The 20040-nt window shown below is 36.3% G+C and overlaps 1 protein-coding gene across 1 annotated transcript in view; it reads right to left on the bottom strand.

The window, feature by feature from the left end:
• Window positions 1-9077: 9077 nt before the first annotated feature.
• ATG3 (autophagy related 3) overlaps window positions 9078-20040 on the bottom strand; it is a 28594-nt gene continuing 17631 nt past the window's right edge. Inside the window, exons 7-12 of the mRNA XM_007985819.3 lie at window positions 18354-18435; window positions 14687-14721; window positions 14279-14434; window positions 13061-13188; window positions 10831-10899; window positions 9078-9349 (exon numbers count right to left, since the gene is read on the bottom strand). Of these exons, the coding sequence (XP_007984010.1) occupies window positions 9268-9349; window positions 10831-10899; window positions 13061-13188; window positions 14279-14434; window positions 14687-14721; window positions 18354-18435 (552 nt within the window). The 3' untranslated portion in view covers window positions 9078-9267. The remainder of the gene's footprint in view (window positions 9350-10830; window positions 10900-13060; window positions 13189-14278; window positions 14435-14686; window positions 14722-18353; window positions 18436-20040) is intronic.

Here is a 20040-nt window from a genome sequence, read left to right on the forward strand (position 1 = left end):
GGATGTTAGGGTAATTCTAGTTTTAGTTCTTTTGGGAAACCTCCATAATGTTTTCCATAAAGGCTAATTTGCCTTCCCACTAACAGTGTATCTCTGCATCCTCAAGCATTTATTTTTTGTCTTTTGATAATAACCAATTCTAACTTGGATGAGATATCTCATTGTAGTTCTGATTTGCATTTCCCAGATGATTAGTGATGTGGAGTATTTTTCATATCCTTGGTCATTTGTGTGTCTTCTAAGAAATGACTGTCCAGATTCTTTGTCCATTTAAAAATCAGATTTTTTTTTTTTTTTTTTTTGCTGTTGAATTGAGTTCTTTGTATATTGGGAATATTTGTCCCTTGTCACATGAATAGTTTGTAAATATTTTCTTGAATTCTACAGGTTGTCTCTTTACTCAGTTGTTTCATTTCCTGTGCACAAGCTTCTTAGTTTGTTATTATTCCATTTATTTTTGTTTTTGTTTTAATCTACTTTGATTGGTTTTGGTATACAGTGAGAAATAAGGGTTTAGTATCATTCTTCTGCATATGGATATCCAGTTTCCCCAGCATCATTTATTGAAGAGGATGCTGTTTCCCCAGCATTCTTGGCATCTTTGTCAAAAATCAGTTGGTTTTGAATATGCAGATTTTTAGGTTCTCTGTTCTATTTTTCTGTGTGTTTGTTTTCATGCCAGTACCATGCTGTTTTGGTTACTGTAGCTTTGTTGTATATTTTGAAGTCAGGTAGTGTGAGACCTCTAACTTTGTTATTTTTGCTCAGGATTCCATTGGCTATTTGTGGTTCCACATGAATTTTAGAATTGTTTTCTCTATTTCTATGAAGAATGACATTAGTATTTTGATAAGGATTGCATTAAATCTGTAGATTGCTTTGGGTAGTATAGTCATTGTAACATTAATTCTTCCAATCCATGAGCATGGGATGTCTCAAATTTTTTTTGGCCTCTTCAGTTTCTTTCATCAGTGTTTTATAGTTTTCATTGCAGTAGTCACTCACCTCCTTGGTTAAATTCATCCTTTGTTGTTGTTGTTGTTGTTGTTGTAGCTATTGTAAATAGGATTGCTTTCTTGATTTCTTTTTCAGCTAGTTCATTATTGGTGTATAGAAATACCATTGACTTATTGACTTTTGCATTTGATTTTATATCCCATCACTTTACTAAACTCATTTGTCAGTTCTAAGAGCTTCTGCATGGTGTCTTTACATTTTTCTATATATTATAGAATATCATGTTATCTACAAAGAGGAACAATTTGACTTCCTCTTTTCCACCTTGGAGGCCTTTTATCTCTTTCTCTTGCTTAAATGCTCTGGCTAGGACTTCCAGTACTATGTTGAAAAACAGTGGTGAATGTGGGCATCTTGGTCTTGTACCAGTTCTTAGAAGTAAGGCTTTCAGGTTTTCCCCAGTCAGTATGTTAGTTGTGGACTTATCATATATAGCCTTCATTATGTTGAGGTGTGCTCCTTCTATACTCAGTTGTTGAGAGTTTTGTCTATTTCTCTCTCAAGACTTGGGAAGTTCTCAGCTATTATTTCATTAAATAGGTTGTCTATGTTTTTCCCCATCTCTTTTCACTTCCGAATCCCTAAAATGCTAATATTTGTTCACCTGATAGTATCATGTAGATGTTCTTCATTCTTTTAATTTTTCTGTATGTACAAATGTGTTATTCAAAACACTTGTCCTCAAGTTCAAAATTCTTTCTTCTGCTTGATCTAGTCTATTGTTGAAGCTCTCAATTGCATTTTTTATTTCATTCATTGAATTCCTCAATTCCAGGACTTCTCTTTTTTCTTTTTTATTCTATGTTGAATTTCTCACTTAGATCATACACTGTTTTCCTGGTTCCTTTGTATTGTCCATTTGTGCTCTATTGCTCCTCACTGAATTTCCTTAAGATTATTTTGAATCTTTTTAGGCATTAGCTTTCCTTTTCTTTGGGATCTGTTACTGGGGAAAATTATTGTGCCCCTTTATTGTGTCCTGTTTCCTTGCTTTTTCATGTTTGTGTCCCTATGTTGACATTTGTGCATCTATTGTAACCACTGCTTCTTCCAATTTTATGGAGCAGCTTCCATAAGCAGAGTTTTTCCTTACATTTATCTATAGTGTCAATTGGGTAGGTTGCTTTGGCTTTCATTCTGGGTGGGCACAATAGTGTAGTCTCCATATTTTCTTAAACTGTAATAATCAGTGGTGTCTGCAAGTTACTCACTTTCGGCTGCAATTGTTTGTGGAGGCTATGGCGAGACTTTGCTGGAGACAGGAATGCTGGGCAAGCCAGCTCTTAGGTCTCAGAGGGGGCATGCTTGGGTACTGGTGATGGTGACTGCAGATACCAGGTGAACCAGTCCTTGGGGCTCCTGGGCAATGGGTGCAGGCATGCAGCAGCCTTGCCAGTGTAGCAGGCGAGGTTGCTGGTGATGGTGGGTTGCAGGCAGATTAGTCCTTGGTTCCTGGACACCATGCATAGGTGCCAGTGGCAGCAAGCCCTGGGCAGGACAGTCCTTGGACTATGGGTGGCACACATGGGCAAGTGGCTCTCAGGCTTTGGGGAGTGCACATATTGGCTATGTTCTGGGAGCAGCCTCCCAGATGTTTTGGACTTCCTTTTCCCCAGGGTATAGGATGCTGACTGGGCTCAAGTGCCGAGAACAAGACTTTGCTGGGGTCCAGCTTGTGTTGTGATGCTACAACCCTCTGAGTGGATGTCAACAGGGTCCCAGGGAATGTGGAGATGCAGGGTCTACTGGGCACCTGAGCACAACGTAGTACAGTGGTAGTGCCACTCTCAAAATGGCACTGTGCTATAGCAGCTTGGGTACCAGGGGGTCAGTGGGACCCAGTGTGAATTCTCTCTCTGAAACAGTATAGTTGGCAAGAACTCCAGGCAGCTCCCTATTCTAGGGTCAGGACCTGTGAGGGATAAGGGGCTCTCATGTAGGTAAGATTGCAAGCATCTGTTGTGGGAACGTGGACTGCTGGGGATCTCCCATTTATCTTTTCCCTAGAATGCGGAATCCTTCTCAGCTAAAAGCCAATCCAAGTTGGGTGCTTTGCTTCCCCCTCTCTGTTGCCATCTTGAGTTTCTGTGCCTTAGGGTCCCTGTCACTTCCCTGTTGAATCCCCAGTGTTCTCCCTTGGACACTCTATTCAACATGTGGCTATCTACTTGTTGTTTGGCTTTTCTCTTTGGAGGTGAGTGCTGGGCACCTTCAGTCAGCTATCTTGATGCCTCCAAATTTTGTTTTTTAAATTGAGATTCCTGGCTGTGCTAGTGAGCCTCCAAGATGGTTCACAATCATCATCTCATGACATTCACACACTTGTGTAGTTCCCTCTCACACTGAATAGGCTGACCTCTATTACCAATAGGATACTGAGGAAATCACATCATGTGAATTTTGAGACTAGGTCATAAGAGATATTGCAGCTTCTGCCTTACTCTCTTAGATGACTTGCTCTGGGAGGAACCTGCTGTCATGTCCTAAAGACACTAAGCAGCCTTCTGGAAAGGTCTGTAAGATGAAAGGCAGTCAATATAGCTCGACCAATTTGCCAGTGATTCGAGTTGTCACTGCAAGAATATGTTCCCTTAAATCTTTGGAAATAGGAAGAGTATAAATTGTAAACACAAAGTATTCTCCATTCTGTGGCCTAACAAGTAGTAAGATTTACCTATGAAACAACTTACTGGAGTTCATGCGCTTAGGCCTGCTATTCTACAGGCCTGCTATTCTTTCTACTTAATATTTTTCTACAGGCCTGCTATTCCTTCTACTTAATGTTTTTCTATAGGCCTGCTATTCTTTCTACTTAATATTTTTTAGGAGACGTTGGACTTACGTTGCTTGGTTGTCTCTCCTTTTTTGCAATAGAAGTTCAAATCCTACAAAATGAACTATGCATTCTTTAGACGAGTAAGTTTTGCAGAGTGCTTTGGGGGTTCTTATATCACTAATTTATTTGAATTATGAAAGGGGCCAGCCCCTACACACCTGTGTTTCTCATCAGGTGGGATGAGAGACTGCGAAAAGAAGTAAGACACAGACACAAAGTATACAGAAAGAACAGTGGGCCTGGGGGACGGGCACTCAGCATATGGAGAACCCGCGCCGGCACTGGTCTCTGAGTTCCCTCAGTATTTATTGATCACTATCTCTACCATCTTGGTGAGGGGGATGCGGCAGGACTACAGGGTAATGGTGGCTTGAGGGTCAGCAGGAAAATAGGTGAGCAAAGATCTCTGTGTCATAAGTAAGTTTAAGGAAAGGTGCTGTGCCTCGATGTGCACGTAGGCCAGATTTATGTCTGACTTTACACAAACATTTTAGTGCAGTAAAGAGCAGTATTGCTGCCAGCGTGTCTCACCTCCAGCCATAAGGCGGTTTTCTCCTATCTCTGTAAATAGAACGTACGATCGGGTTTTACACTGAGACATTCCATTCCCAGGGACAAACAGGAGACAGATGCCTTCCTCTCATCTCAACTGCAAAGAAGCCTTCCTCTTTCACTACTCCTCAGCACAGACTCTTTACGGGTGTGGGGCTGGGGGACGGTCAGGTCTTTCCCTTCCCACGAGGCCATATCTCAGGCTATTACCTGGGGAGAAACCTTGGACAATACCTGGCTTTCCTGGGCAGAGGACCCTGCGGCCTTCCACAGTGCATTGTGTCCCTGGGTACTCCACGTTAGAGAATGGTGATGACTTTTACCAAGCATATTGCCTTCAAACACCTTTTTAACAAAGCACATCCTTCATAGCCCTAAATCCATTAAACCTTGAATCAACATATAACCTTGTTATAGATTAACAGCATCTCAAGGCAGAATTTCTTAGTACAGAACAAAATGGAGTTTCTTAGTGTCTCCTTTCTACATAGACATAGTAACAGTCTGATCTCTTTCTTTTCCCCACAGAATTACATTTTAAACATATACCAACTATTTTTCAAACTGCTAAAAAAAGTAAACATGTTATATACTAAATGCTTAGTATACCATGAACAATCACATTACACTTCCAAGTAAAATCATTTATAGGCAGAGGTTGGAACTATTTTTCCACAATTTAGCTTAAGGAGTATATCCTGAATTGGCATTTTAAACAACATAAAGAGACTTCCGCCTCAGGATGTAGAAAGTTGGAAGTGTTGATTTCACCCTGTAGTAAAAAAGGAGCAGGACTAACTTCAAATTTAAGACTTTCTGAAAACTCTCAGGAGACCTGAGGTTTCAGAGAAAACAACTAGTCCAAAATCTCCTCTACAGAAAGAGATGACACAAGCCCACTTGGGGTACTTCATCTAAAATAGCTGACAAACTGGTGAAAGTAGAGTGCAGAATAAGGTGAAAGCCCTGAGGCTGAAACCCCTGGAGAGGAGACCACATCCTCTTACAGGCTCTTCTTCCAGGAACTCCACCTGGCAGTCACAGAAGTAAAAAGAACCTATGCATTGTGGTGGAGACCTAGGGGAGGGGAATGTTAGCTATGCATAAAGGACAGAAACTCTACCAGGATCTTTCCCTTCTATATCTACTATAGAACAAAATTCCTTAAAAAAACACAAACTATTAAACTCACACAAGAAATTGTCCGGCCGGGCGAGTGGCTCAAGCCTGTAATCCCAGCACTTTGGGAGGCCGAGATGGGCGGATCACGAGGTCAGGAGATCGAGACCATCCTGGCTAATACGGTGAAACCCCGTCTCTACTAAAAAATACAAAAAACTAGCCGGGCGAGGTGGCGGGTGCCTGTAGTCCCAGCTACTCGGGAGGCTGAGGCAGGAGAATGGCGTAAACCCGGGAGGCGGAGCTTGCACTGAGCTGAGATCCGGCCACTGCACTCCAGCCTGGGTGACAGAGCGAGACTCCGTCTCAAAAAAAAAAAAAAAAAAAAAAAAAATTGTCCTATATATAATGCTACATTTTAAAACTTAAAATATCCAGGCCCCAATGTTTTACTGGCAAATTTAACTTCTATGCAACCTCTTCAAGAAAATAAGAGAACACATACTACTCAACGCATATTATGAGGCATTATTCCTAAACTGAAACCAGACAAAGACATTAGAAGAAAACAGTCCAACATCCCTAAAGAATGCAAAAGCAAAAGTCACCCCCTCACTCCAAATTTTACAATACCAAATCCAGCAACACATAAAAATGAAACTACAGAGTTCATTCAAGGAATGCAAGGCTTTCTCAATAGTTAATGTAATTCACCAAATTAACAGACTAAATTTTAAAAACTATATTGATCATCCCAAGAGATAAAGAAAAATAATTTGGAAAACTTCAACATTCATGACAAAAACTCTCAGCAAACTAGAATTTGGGGGGAGCTTCCTTAACAGAAGGCATCCATAAAAAGCTACAGCTAACATTCTACTTAACAGTGAAAAACTCAATTGCTCCAAGATCAAAAACTAGGCAAAGATGTCACCTGTTATCACTCCTACTCAACATTATACTGGACTTCCTAGAAAGTTTATAGCCACATAATAGCACCAAAAAAACTCAAAGTACTTAGGTATAAATCTAACGAAATATGTACATGATAAAAGGAATTTTAAAAACCTAGAGATATATTCTATTTATAAATTTGAAGACTCAATGTCGTTAAGATGTAAATTCTCCCTTACTTGATCTACAGATTGAAGGCACTTAAAATCCCAGCAAGCTGATTCTAAAATTTATATGGAATGGCAAAGGAACTAGAATAGCCACAACAATTGTTGGAGGGTTCACACTATGCTATTTCAAGGTTTACCACAGTAATCAAGGTGGAGTGAAAGGCAGGCATGTTGGCTTATGCCTATAATCCCAACACTTTGGGAGGCTGAGGCAGACAGATCACTTGAGGCCAGGAGTTCGAAACCAGCCTAGCCAAAATAGTGCAACTCTGTCTCTACTAAAAATACAAAAATTAGCCTGACGTGGTTGCACATGCTGTATAATCCCAGTTACTTGTGAGGCTGAGGCACGAGAATCACTTGAACCAGGGAGGTGGAGGTTGCAGTGAGCCGAGATCGCATCACTGCAATCCAGCCTGGGTGACAGAGCAAGATTCTGTCTCCAAAAAAAAAGACAAAAAAAAAACAACAAAAAAAAAACCGTGTGTGTGTGGGGGGGTGATATAAGCAAAAGAATAGGCATACCAGTAGAACACTACAGTAATAATTGTTTCAGGCAAGATTCATTGATTAATGCTAAAATTACTAGATGAAACTTAAAAACTGGATATTTTTATTACCTCAAAATATCTCTCCCAAAATTTACTGATTACTACTGTGGTGGTTTCTCCAGAAAGCAAAGATTAATTCTTTTCCCTTGTGGCTATAAACTTCTACAGACTTAGTGATTCACTTCTAACAATGGAAAGGAATAAATATTAAACTATATATATAAACCTACCAAACATCACCTTAATTAAGTACTATAGACTTAGTAGTACTAAATGCAATGAGAAAGACATAATGTAAAGGGAAAGACACATAACTTCTGTGGTATGCTTCCCCAAAATTCATAACCTCAGGCTAATAACAAGGAAACAATGAACAAACAACTGAGGAAATGTGAATAAAATCTGTAGTTGATAGTATCAGTGTTAATTTCTTAGTAAAATATTGACATATAGGAAGCTGAGTGGAGTACACAGGACTCTTGTGCTACCTTTGGAACGGTTCTATAAATCTTTATAAAATTATTTTAAAATTAAAAGTTAAAAAAGTTAATACCATTTGCTATGTATGTAAATCTAATGTTTTAAAATACTATGAAACTAAAATTAGAAATAAACCCGAAGTGAAAATTTGTAAGATTATCCATAATCTGAATTTCAAGCTTTTCAGAACAAATCTATTGTTCATCAAAACTCACTGTTTTCAATGAGTGCTATAAATCTGAACTCATAAAAACACATTTATACCATTAACACACGCGCTTTTATTTATACACTGGATAACCATACAAATATTTCAATTGTAAAAAATATCCTGAAATTTAAAAGGTTTGACCAAAAAATTATTTGTGCCACCTAGTGGTGACTGAGATAAATATGACTACTTAACAACAAAAGAATTGAGGGATTGAAGATGCCTATATTTTGACAAATAAAACTTAACTGGGAGAAAAATGCTGACAATGTGATAACATTTAATATTTGAGATCATGTAAATGAAAGATACTAAAAAAAAAATTCCAGTAAAATCGGTTTAAAAGATCAATTTAAGAAAGGAGAGCAGTTTTCTGTCTACATGAGCAAGCAGAATATTTTGAAGTATGAGGATGACGTCCATGTTTATCATCTCCGTATTATACCATATCAAACACCACAATACCTCCAAGTCATTAACTTCATTATGGAGATTTTCTTGTAATACAATAATTGATTGGAAAAGGGAGGAAAATAAAGAAAGCAAGGAGGATATTCTTAAATGAGGAGGAGAAAATAAAACAAAACTATGGACAAGATTAGCCATTCCACTTTGTGCAGACTACTGAAAGAACAAAGATGAGGAATGTAGTGGTATAAAGAGAATAAAAAGAGGCTTAGGTTTTCCTCCTTGGCTTTCAGTATGTATCCTAGAGCAGAATACTTGCCTTTCTAAACTCCTATACCTAGATCTATAAGCTGATATGACAGAATAAACTTATTATCCCTTTAAATACTAGTATTCTACCAGGCAATCACAATAGAAGAAATATTCCCGAATCCTTAATAAAAAATAATTTTGGTGCTATGAACTTAATACAACAATTGGGAAACATGTAAGTAATAGTACTTAAGAGTTCATGGCAAACAGTAAGCGCATCATAAATATTAACTATCAGCAGACAGGAAAAGGTAAGAGAAAACAAAAGCAACAAAGAAAAGAAAGAAGACAGTCTAGCACACAGTGTTTTCTAATCCTAGTTTTGACACTATTATACATTTAATACCTTCCTCATAAATGTGAACCAAAAATAATCTGTCATCATTCTATATGAGACAGATGTCTTCACTTATTGTTATTTAGGGGAAATCAAATCATAACCTTTTAATAAGAAGCAAGAAAAACTGTCTCTTTACACTGATTTTTATTAAACAAATAAGGCTGGTAGTGGAACATATTTTTATTTAATGCATAAACATATAAGTCCCTTTATTAGAGAAACTGTATATATTGATGAATATGGTCAATGGTCACATCTATGGGTTAATTCTTTAAAAATCAGAACCAATAATTAGGATAGATTTTATGCTCTCTTCACTACATTGTGAAATGTCTTGTGTAGTCATATTCTATTGTTGGAATGACAGCTTGTACAAATTTCAAGAAAATAAGAAGATACCTAAAGGTTTAGTTAAGGAAAATAAGATTTGTAAACAGTTCTATGTTTTAAGCCCATGTTGTAATTATCCATTTTATTAAGCCATTAATTTCTCAAAAAAAAATCAAAAACCCTTAAATTAAGTCTATTAAAGAATTCAACTATGCAAATTTGTGTCTATTTAACATGAGGCTCTTTAAGGTTACCTGACCACTCATTCTAATATTGAATTTGAAGCTTCTTAATGAGTAGGTGTTCATATAAGCACAATTACTTTGATATAAAAATAAAGGCACAAAGCTATACATGTTTAATCGAGTACAAAATGTACTCATTTACTAGACCCCTTTAAGTTTGCTAGAGTTATGTCAGAAAATAAGGCAGAATAGACTATAAAAGTACGGTAGCAAAAGAGAAAAAACTTAAATGAAAACCCTATATAGTAGACTGATTCTAGGTTACTGTACGTATTTGTCAGAATGCTTTACTGGACTGTCTTTAATTAAATTCTGAAATTTTTTTATGTTCATTGCACTTAAAAACGTTAAGAGCTTACTTTTCATTGGGGGAAACCAATTACTATTACGAATTATATATAGACAGTCTTCCCAGTTGCTTCCTAGTATTCAGCATATCGATGTGCCAGTTAGGCATAATAGGACTTTAGGAGTAAATATGGTTTGGACTGGAAGTTTTAGGTTTGTTTCAATATCAAATCAGCTCATAGTTCTTCTTAGGGACACACTTTATTAGCAACGCCCCTCAGTCTGAGCCTCCATATCTAATCTAACTTAGTAACAGAAACCACCACTATGCCAACTATTAACCTAGCATGAAACTAATTCAAGCTGTCTGGCATCTTAATCACTGATTTTGACTGTGTGATGAATCTATGCTATGTGTACAGGTACTTTAGGATCCAACAGTTTGCTTGGGCATTAGCTTGAATTTATTACTTTTGTCAATCCAAGAAAACTGAGTAGGAAAACTATAGTAAGATACAAGAAAGGTGCTACTGTCTTGAGAAAAATGAACATACTATATTTTAAGAATATCTAAAGCACTTCATGTAGTACATTAATTACTTTTTAATTTACCTATTTGTTTAAGCTGAATTATTTGCTTCAGAGACACCTCCGATTGACACAACCTATAATTTTACTTTTACCTGATGGGAAAGTACATTTTTGGTAACAAGTTAAATTGGAAATGTACATAAGAAGATACTCATGTTATTACTCTAAATTAGTAGTTACCTCTGTAACAAGGCTAAGCTACTGCTACACATGGGGACATGTTCTAATCAACTAAGCAAGGTGTAACTACCACAAAAAACATTTTCTAAATAAATTAAAGACTTCCACTAGGATTTTCAGATATGAGAAGTTAAAACAAGTTATAGCTACTATGTCATTAAGGTTACACTAAATTTCTCAAAAAAAAAAAAAAAAAAAAAATCCTAAAGCCATTTTGCCATTAATCCTACACACAGGGAAGGATACATATGAACTCCAAGTTCTCCCCCTCCTTCTGCAACAGTCTCAATGATTTTCTTCATCACCTCAGCATGCCTAGAAGCCAAAAAAAAAAAAAAAAAAAAAAAAAAAAATTATTAATGTAGACCGATTAGACCAAAAGAGGAAAAACACATTTTCATTTGTAAAGAAATCGACTGTATTACTGTCAGTGAATTAATTTTTAATATAATAGTTACATTACAAACTTATCTCTCCCACCATTCCCCAATAACTATACAGTATTTATTAAAATAGTTAAATTATAAAATATCTCCCCTCCACTTCCAAAACACAAGATTATAGATTGTTATGCCATGCAAATAGTTTTACCAGTGGAGGGCGTAATCTTAAAAAGCTATGGTAGTCACAGCAGGCACAACGGCATTAGTTAGTGTTCTGATAATTGGGACAGATAAGGAAGGCAGAAAACTAGGGAAGAGGAAATCATGCCAGGAGAAAATGTGGAATGACAGCTGTTTGCTCTAAGAAACAAAAAAGAGTCATATCACGCAAATTAAAAAAAAAAAAAAAAAAAGGCACATGGTGTCAGCTGGACAAAAAAGCAAAGAGGTATCTATAATCGTGTGATCTGGGCTGTTGATTTAGTTGAGAATAAGCCAAAACTGAGAGGGTTTAAGAAAAGCTAATTGGTCAGAGTTAAGAGGTTTGTATTTGTTTCTTTGTCCTAATGGGTATTCTAAAATTTATCCAATTCTATGTAAAAACAATTTTTTTTGCTTATAAAAAGAAAGGTATTTATGTATATGAAGTTTCTATCCTATCTATACATCATGGCCAATTGGTATCTCTCCTGTGCTACAGAAAATAGTGATATCAAAGTATCTACGCACAGAAACTAAGAAAAAGATAATTTTTAAAGAAAGTCTTTTTAACATACCTTGGCTTAAATAATGCTGCTTCAGTTTTTACGACTATAACCTTCGATAGAGGCAGTCAACTTAGAATATGAGTGTGAATGTATCATTCCAGAGGATTTGAAGGTACAATCTGAGGCAGCCCATGGAACGGTCTAACATATCCTTGAGGTTTTATTTTACAGGCACTCAGATTTTTTGAAATATTTGTATCCCATTCCACAATATAGTTATCTATTTTATTAAAATGTTTAACATAATTACCAGTTAAATTACTTTTCCCCCAACTGAGTAAAGTTTACACCTCAGAAAGAAATATGCTTCAGTTTGATAAGCACCATCCTAAGACCTTAAACCATAAGAGGAATCAAGAGAATAACTCTAAAAACTGAAAACTTTTTAGATTACATAATTCAAAACTAAAGCTAATGGCTCCTAAATTATTTTTCATAGCTAGCAATTAAATTTCAGACATTAAAAAAATGAAAAAATGATCAAGGTCTTCCATGGGGTTAAAGTTTGAGAGTAAAGAGGTTGCAGAATATGAGAAGAAAATATTAAAGGTTGTTTTTAACTAGAGGGAAGAGAAAACGAAATGTTTCATCTAATCGGTCAACAGAATGAGTTTCACTGAAAAATACTGTTACTAGTATGTAACCAGTATTTTCCCATCAACTGTGAAAGTTATCTATTAGAAATAACCAACCTAAAGAAATTAGCATGTAATAACTTTTTTTTTTTAAAGAAAAATTCTGAACAAATCACATATATAGGTTTAGCTTCACAGATTTGGCTCTGTGAAAAGCCACTGACACAAAGAAAATCCCAACTTATAAATGCACTTGACTTGCTAAGGCTGACGAACTCTTAACTGAAGAACATACATACATATATCTCCCTTAACTAATCAATAAAAGAAAGCAAATAGGTCACCTAAAAGAATCACAAGGTTAACTCTATGGTCTACATTCACAGAAAAGCAGTCACAACACAGCAAACCATATCTAAATGATGACTATTTCTGAGTCAAAAACAGAATCTTCCAAACTGTTCTGGGAGCTAAAAAGTGTAGTAAAATCACAAAGATCCATCTATTCTACAAACACCCACAGAGAACAAAAAAAGTCTTAACGTATTAAACTTAAATTGGTGAGTTGTTTTTTTCCTTTTTCTTATATATGTAAGCACAAGAAAATTTCTAAGGAGGACAAGAGAGAATTTTACTTGTTTATTAAGAAAATTTTTTTCTGTTAGGATTCTATGTTTAAAGATTCTCAAGTAACAAATCCATGAAATATACAATCACACCAAAAAATATATTTATCTCTACATATACATACCTGCATGGGTGAACTGAACACATAGGAGGTGGTGGCAGATGAGGGTGATTTTCAATGGTCACTGTTTTCTTCACATGATCTTGGCTGATGTCTTCATACATGTGCTCAACTGTTAAAGGCTGCCGTTGCTGAAAGCATAAAAAACGCTGTGAAATTACTATTTAGGGCCGGGTGCAGTGGCTCACTCCTGTAATCCCAGCACTTGGGAGGCTGAGGCGGGTAGAACACGAGGTCAGGAGATCAAGACCATCCTGGCCAACACGGTGAAACCCCGTCTCTACTAAAAATACAAAAAATTAGCAGGGTGTGGTGGCGGGGACCTGTGGTCCCAGCTACTTGTGAGGCTGAGGCAGGAGAACGGCGTGAACCTCAGAGGTGGAGCTTGCAGTAAGCTGAGATTGCGCCACTGCACTCCACCCTGGGCGAGAGTGAGACTCCATCTCAAAAAAAAAAAAAAAAAAATTTACTATTTAGAAACTTTCAGCCTAAATCTCAAGGTTTCTAATATATTTAGTTCTCCATCTCACGTCACTTGCAATTTAGAATTCTAGATTGTTTAGAATGATTTCCGGGAAATTTTACAATTTATTAATATCAAGGGAGGGACAGGAAGGAGTCATAGCCAAGCTCTGTGACAGCTACCACCTAATGCAGAAAAAAAATCTCACAAAAAGACAAGTTTGTGGCTGTCAAAACATTTTATAGCTTTGTAACTCATCTTTTAGACTGATTTTATTTTCTTGTTTCCCATGTATAGCCATAAGAATGACAGATTAAACAAGTTAATCTTATATCAATTATCCTTTAATTCAATTAAGCAGATGAGTTTTCTGTCTTAAGGGGAAAAATACATACATACAACAATCCACTTTCTTCACATGTGACAATGGTCATTCTCTAAATGCCTACATACCCAACTGATGTAATCCCAAACAAAATTTAAATTTCCCTCACATTTTGAAGGCATAAGCTTAGAGGTCAAGGAATATGTAACAGACTATTTCTGTTTATGTCTTAGCATTATTGTTGTTACACTGAATAATTCATAGTTCATTCAAAATAAGAGAGAATCAAGTTCAACATTAATCATAAAACTGTAAAACAAATGATTTCCAACATTTAAAACACTACAATAAATACCCATGGACCTAATGAAGAAGAAATTAAACCCAACAATTTAAAATATTGATATTAAAATATAATGCTTCTAATTTTTACCTCATCATAGCCAAACAACCATAATCGTGGAGTCTGGTAATATTTATCATAAGTGATGTAAAGGTCGTAAGTTCTGGTTTGCAAAATAGCATCTTCACCGCCAGCATCAGTTTTGGCTTTACAAGCTTCTACTATTTTGCTTGTATCTAGGGTAGCCTGGCACATAATAAAAGAGAAAAATTTACAACCATTAAATCAGTATGAATGTGACATTCTAGAAAACCTATTTTTTCCATTCTATATTTTGTTTTCTTAAGGGTAAATGAACTTGAACTCAAAGCTAAATTGTATATGCTATAATCAATATGAACAAACTAGAATTTCTTTGAAAGATCAATATATTAATAAGAACACGAATCCCCAAGTTTATTCATTAAAAATTAACTAAAGAAAACTCAATTTACAAACCTCATCTGTTTCCAACAATCCACTCTCTTCATATTCTGTTATAAAAAGCAACAAAAGATTAATCAAGTTTAAGAAAATTGCCTAAACCAATTTAAGTATTACTTCATAGTAGCATTCAAAAACTGGGATTTTGCCGTTGTTTTTAACAAAGATATTGAATAGATGGTAAGTGAGCTAATTTGATACTTCCAAAGGCAAAAGCCCAGAGAAAGTCAGCATGTTTAAGGCTTGACATAATAATGCTGTAGAGTCCTCAGTGGCTCCACAGTGTATACAAGGCTACTTCTATAACTGCATAAACATGTTCATTAAAGTCATCGGTGACCTCCTCTTTGCTGAATCCAGTGGTAAATTCCCAGTATTCATCTTAATTGACCTATCAGGAACACGTGGCATTTTTTAGTCCCTTCTCCTTGGAACATTTTCTTTCCTTGGCTTTTAAAATATGGCTTTCCTCCCACATCACTGACTGTTGCTTCACTATCTTCTAGGCTGGTTCCTCTTCATCACCTCTACTTTAAAAGAACCATAAAATCAAACACTGCAGTAACCAAGGGCTCAGTTTCTGGACCTTGCCTCTCCTCTATCCACACTTACTTCTGTAACGATTTCATCCAGACTCAATGACTTTAAATATGGATGACTTTCAAATTTATTCCCTGCCTGCAGACTTGGATATTTGTTTATTTCACTTCTCCACTAGATAACTAATGAACACTGCAAATATCACATGTCTAAAACTGAGTTCCTGACTCCCTCTCCAAAGCTAATCACTCTTGATTTTTCCGCATCTCAGTTAATGGTATCTTTCTAGAAGCTCAGGTCAAAAACCTTAGAGTCACCCTTGACTACTCCACTTGTCACATATGACATCCAATCCAGCAGCCAATCTCTTTGGCTCAACTCTCAAAATATTCCAGAATTCTACTGTTTCTCACCACTACCAATGTTACGACCCTAGCCCAAGCCACCATCGCTTCTTGCCTAGATTATCAAAACAGCCCCCTGCTGTCCCCTTCTCCCTTCAGTCTATTCTTACCACTGCACCGTGGTTCTGTTGAAATGTTAAATCATGTCGCTCCTCTACTTGAAAAGAAAAAAACCCTCCCATGGCTTCTCTCACTCTGAGTTATGTCAAGACCTTATAGAATCTGGTCCCTGGTTACCTGACTCCACTCTTTACTACTCTCCCTTCTCTCCTATCTGGACATAAGCATACCTTACAGTATTTTACATAAGCCACACACATTCCCACCTCAGGACCTTTGCACTCTTCCCTCAGACACCTAGTTTCATTCACTTCCTTCCAGGCTTTATTTTAATGGTGTGTACATTCAATTAGGTTTTTCTTGACCAACTTATTTAAAAATTGCAACACTCACTCCCACCCCAAGATTCTCTAGCCCTTTCCTCCTTTATTTTTTCCTTAACAATTATAACTAATACAGTATATCTTTTGCTTATCTATTTTTTGTCTCCATTGATTAGAATATAAACTCCATGAGATCATGTCTACTGCTTTAGCTCCAACACTAAGGACAATACCTGATAAATACTGTACTGCCCAATAAATAATTTGTTCAATAAATGAAAATACATTTATATTAGATACCATCAACACTATTGTTGAGCAAAATTACATATATAGCAATTCTTTAACTCTATCTAGGGGAAATATAATAAACATACTAAATGACTATCAGATATTTAAGGCAATCCCACAGCTTGTACTTTGAAAACAGTGCTTTAATCGAAGGGTTCTATGCCACCCCACCAACCCAACTTGGTCAACTATGCCATTCAGAGACAGATGAAATTCAGAAATAATATTTGTGCAAGAAGGTGATGAGTTCAGTTTCTGACAACTATGAGACATCCAGGTGGAAATGAAACTGAAATAAATCTGAAGTTGAGAATATCTAGGCTAGAGGATTCGATATGGAAGTCCCTAGCATACAGATGGTATGTGAGGCTGCTGTGATCAATTCTGGTTACAAGTACCCATTCAGATTTCCTTAAGGAATAGCAGTTTACTATGAAAATAAGGACAAGAATCTCACTGAAATTTAGGAACAGATATAGCTGGGTTTCATGGGGAATTGAAAGTAATTTTGAAAACAAACAGAAAGGTACTTTTTTGGTCCAGCAAGCATCACTTGCCATTATGGTGCTTCAGCTCTACCTGGCACCATCTTCTACTTCTGCATGTTACAAAACACAATCTATCTCACTCTAAAGTCTATGTATTTTTGGGATTCAGCTGCCTTACAGCCTTCAATGCCTGCCCTTTTTTCATATCATTTTCCTTTTTCCGACTTCTTACACATGCACCCTATTTACATATAGAAATATATTCATATTTAAACTCTCACAAAGTATTGGATGTAATTTATACGCTATCTTTCTTGTTGCAGAAATTCTCATGCCAGACTACAGAATGCCATTACAGAAGAAAAAATCTGGCAGTACAGAGAGTAAGCAAGGAAAAAAAAAAAAGAAAGAAAGAAACCCATGAAACAGTAACATTTAATTGCTGAGGGAAAGAAAAGAATCATAGATTACTAGAAGAAAGAGTCCAGGAAAGAGGAAGAAAACCCGGTGTTATAGAAACCAAAGGTGGAAAAAAAAGAGGAAGACACGGTTAACAGAATCAATGCAGAAAAGGTAAGTGTAATAAAGATAAACTGGATTTAACAAAGAGGTCACCCTGGTGACAGCAATTTTTTCATCTACTTTTAAATATCTGAGGTTTCAAATGTATTGAAAAAGATTATCATGCTCATGAAATACAAAGCTTTGAATAACCATGTGCTAACATACCCATACTTCTCTGATTTTAGTGGGTTTCTCTCTCTTGTAACAATGATTCACTAATGCAGTGATTCTCAACTGGCAACTCTAGGAGGAGGACTTCTCAGAATCTTGGGAAACTGAGGGGATTCTGTGTAGTTCAAAAGGCCCCATTAGCCAGGCACAGTGGCCCACAACTGTAATCCCAGCACTTTGGGAGGCCAAGGTGGGCGGATCATAAGGTCAAGAGATCAAGACCATCCTGGCCAATATGGTGAAACCCCGTCTCTATACTAAAAATACAAAAATTAGCTGAGTGTGGTGGCGTGCATCTGTAGTCTCAGTTACTCGGGAGGCTGAGGCAAGAGAATCACTTGAACCCAGGAGATGGAGGTTGCAGTGAGCCGAGATTGCGCCACTGCACTCCAGCCTGGTGACAGAGTGAGACTCCGTCTCAAAAAAAGAAAAAAAAAAGGCCCCACTGAAACTCACTATCTTCAGGTTTTAGTAGAAAGATGCTATCAAAGAGGGAAAATAAAATACAAAATGCATAATAAGCAAACTTTGTTCTGCTCTGAAATAATTTGGTTAGGAATTAGTATCTTGCAGCTGTACCCAGTATTAAATATTTATGTCTAATAATTATTCCAACAAAAATGATGTTGTCCAAGACTACGTTTGGAGTAAAATAGAAGAGTCCAAGATCAAGGTAAGTTTTACACCAATGAAATTTTCATAAACTAAACATATATAAAATATACCCTAGGCTGCTATATGCTAAACTTACAACTCAATGAAGAATTCTCAATCCGCATAAATTACAAATATTCTAAATCAATATTCTAGTGGAATTGAAGCAAATCTAGAACAGGAATACCTTCCATATCTGCAGCTTCTCCTTCATCTTCCTCTTCTTCCTCTTCACATAGTGCTGAGCAATCTTGAAGTCTTATATTGTCCTTTGAAATTAATTACATTTAAATTCACTTAAATATATTCAATAATTTAAACACTGAACACCCATGTGCTAGCACAGTGGTAACCACTGTGAAAATAGGAATGATAAGGCAGTTCTTCTCCACAAAAAACTTAAACTCCAATGGAGATAATGAATTCATACATCAATCATTAAAAGTAATGTGCTGGCCGGGCGTGGTGGCTCAAGCCTGTAATCCCAGCACTTTGGGAGGCCAAGATGGGCGGATCACGAGGTCAGGAGTTCGAGACCATCCTGGCTAACCCGGTGAAACCCCATCTCTACTAAAAAAATATAAAAAACTAGCCGGGCGAGGTGGCAGGCGCCTGTAGTCCCAGCTACTCGGGAGGCTGAGGCAGGAGAATGGCGTAAACCCGGGAGGCGGAGCTTGCAGTGAGCTGAGATCTGGCCACTGCACTCCAGCCTGGGCGACACAGTGAGACTCCGTCTTAAAAAAAAAAAAAAAAAAAAAGTAATGTGCTAAGTGCTGTGACTGAAAACTAACAAAGGTTATTATGGGAGCAGTAAGAGTCATCTAAGCTAACTATTTAAAAATAATCGCCAGTTGCACTTCCAATAAAACAGTATTTTTGGTCAATCAATTCATTAGTATTAGAAAATCAGGTCAATATTATATTAACTTGTGCACTTACAATTTAAGGGGAAAAAGTGCATATATTTATAAATCAAATATATTATAAGCTAAAATATAAATCAAACACTATTACACTCTAATTTGTTAACAATATCCTAGCTGAATTAGGCAAGTTGTCAGACTTTACAATTATTAAAACGCACAAAATATCAGTTTAATTTCTTAACTATATTAGCTCTAGAGTGAAAGAACAATACTGACCAACAGGTTTAACATCTGGCTATTGTTTTCACAAAATTAATATTCTGAAAATCTGAAGTCAACATTTAAGTGGATAAATTGAACATTTAGTTTTACCTAGGTTACATTTTACTTAGGGGTGGTTTTATTTAACACTATATGTTTAAAACTTAAATCATTCTTACACCCAAAATTGAAACCACAAAACCACTGTCAGTGTCTCAGTAATTATTATATGAGCTATTATCTAACAAATTAATCATTAAGAAAAATTTTCATCATATTGGTGATATTTATACTTGATAAAGTAGAATACAATAGAAATTGACAACCAAGATTAATACTTGCGTTTGGATGGCAAGTATTCTAAGTTATAAAAAAATTAAAGGTATTACCATAAGTCCATCCACGAAAATCACTATCTACACTACTCTGCCATTTATCATTCCCAAAGTCTGAAGCATACATAGTAATGGTCAGAGTAAAAAAGATCTTCTGAAACAGCAAAGCAATTTGTGTGATTTCTCCTTAAGTCATTCAAATACTCCAAAAAGTCGAATTTCAAAATGAAGAATTCTCAGGCCAAATAACTAAATCTTAAAGCATAAAACTGTACCAAAAAACCCCACAAAACTTGTCTTAATTTCTATCACTTTCTGTTAAGCCCCAGTTACAAATCCGGAAAGATCCAAATGACAAAATCACATAAAGAATATCTTTAGTAACTGTTGTAGCAAATGTGTCGTAAGACTA

Source organism: Chlorocebus sabaeus, chromosome 22 (assembly GCF_047675955.1).
Source record: "Chlorocebus sabaeus isolate Y175 chromosome 22, mChlSab1.0.hap1, whole genome shotgun sequence".
Classification (NCBI taxonomy): domain Eukaryota; kingdom Metazoa; phylum Chordata; class Mammalia; order Primates; family Cercopithecidae; genus Chlorocebus; species Chlorocebus sabaeus.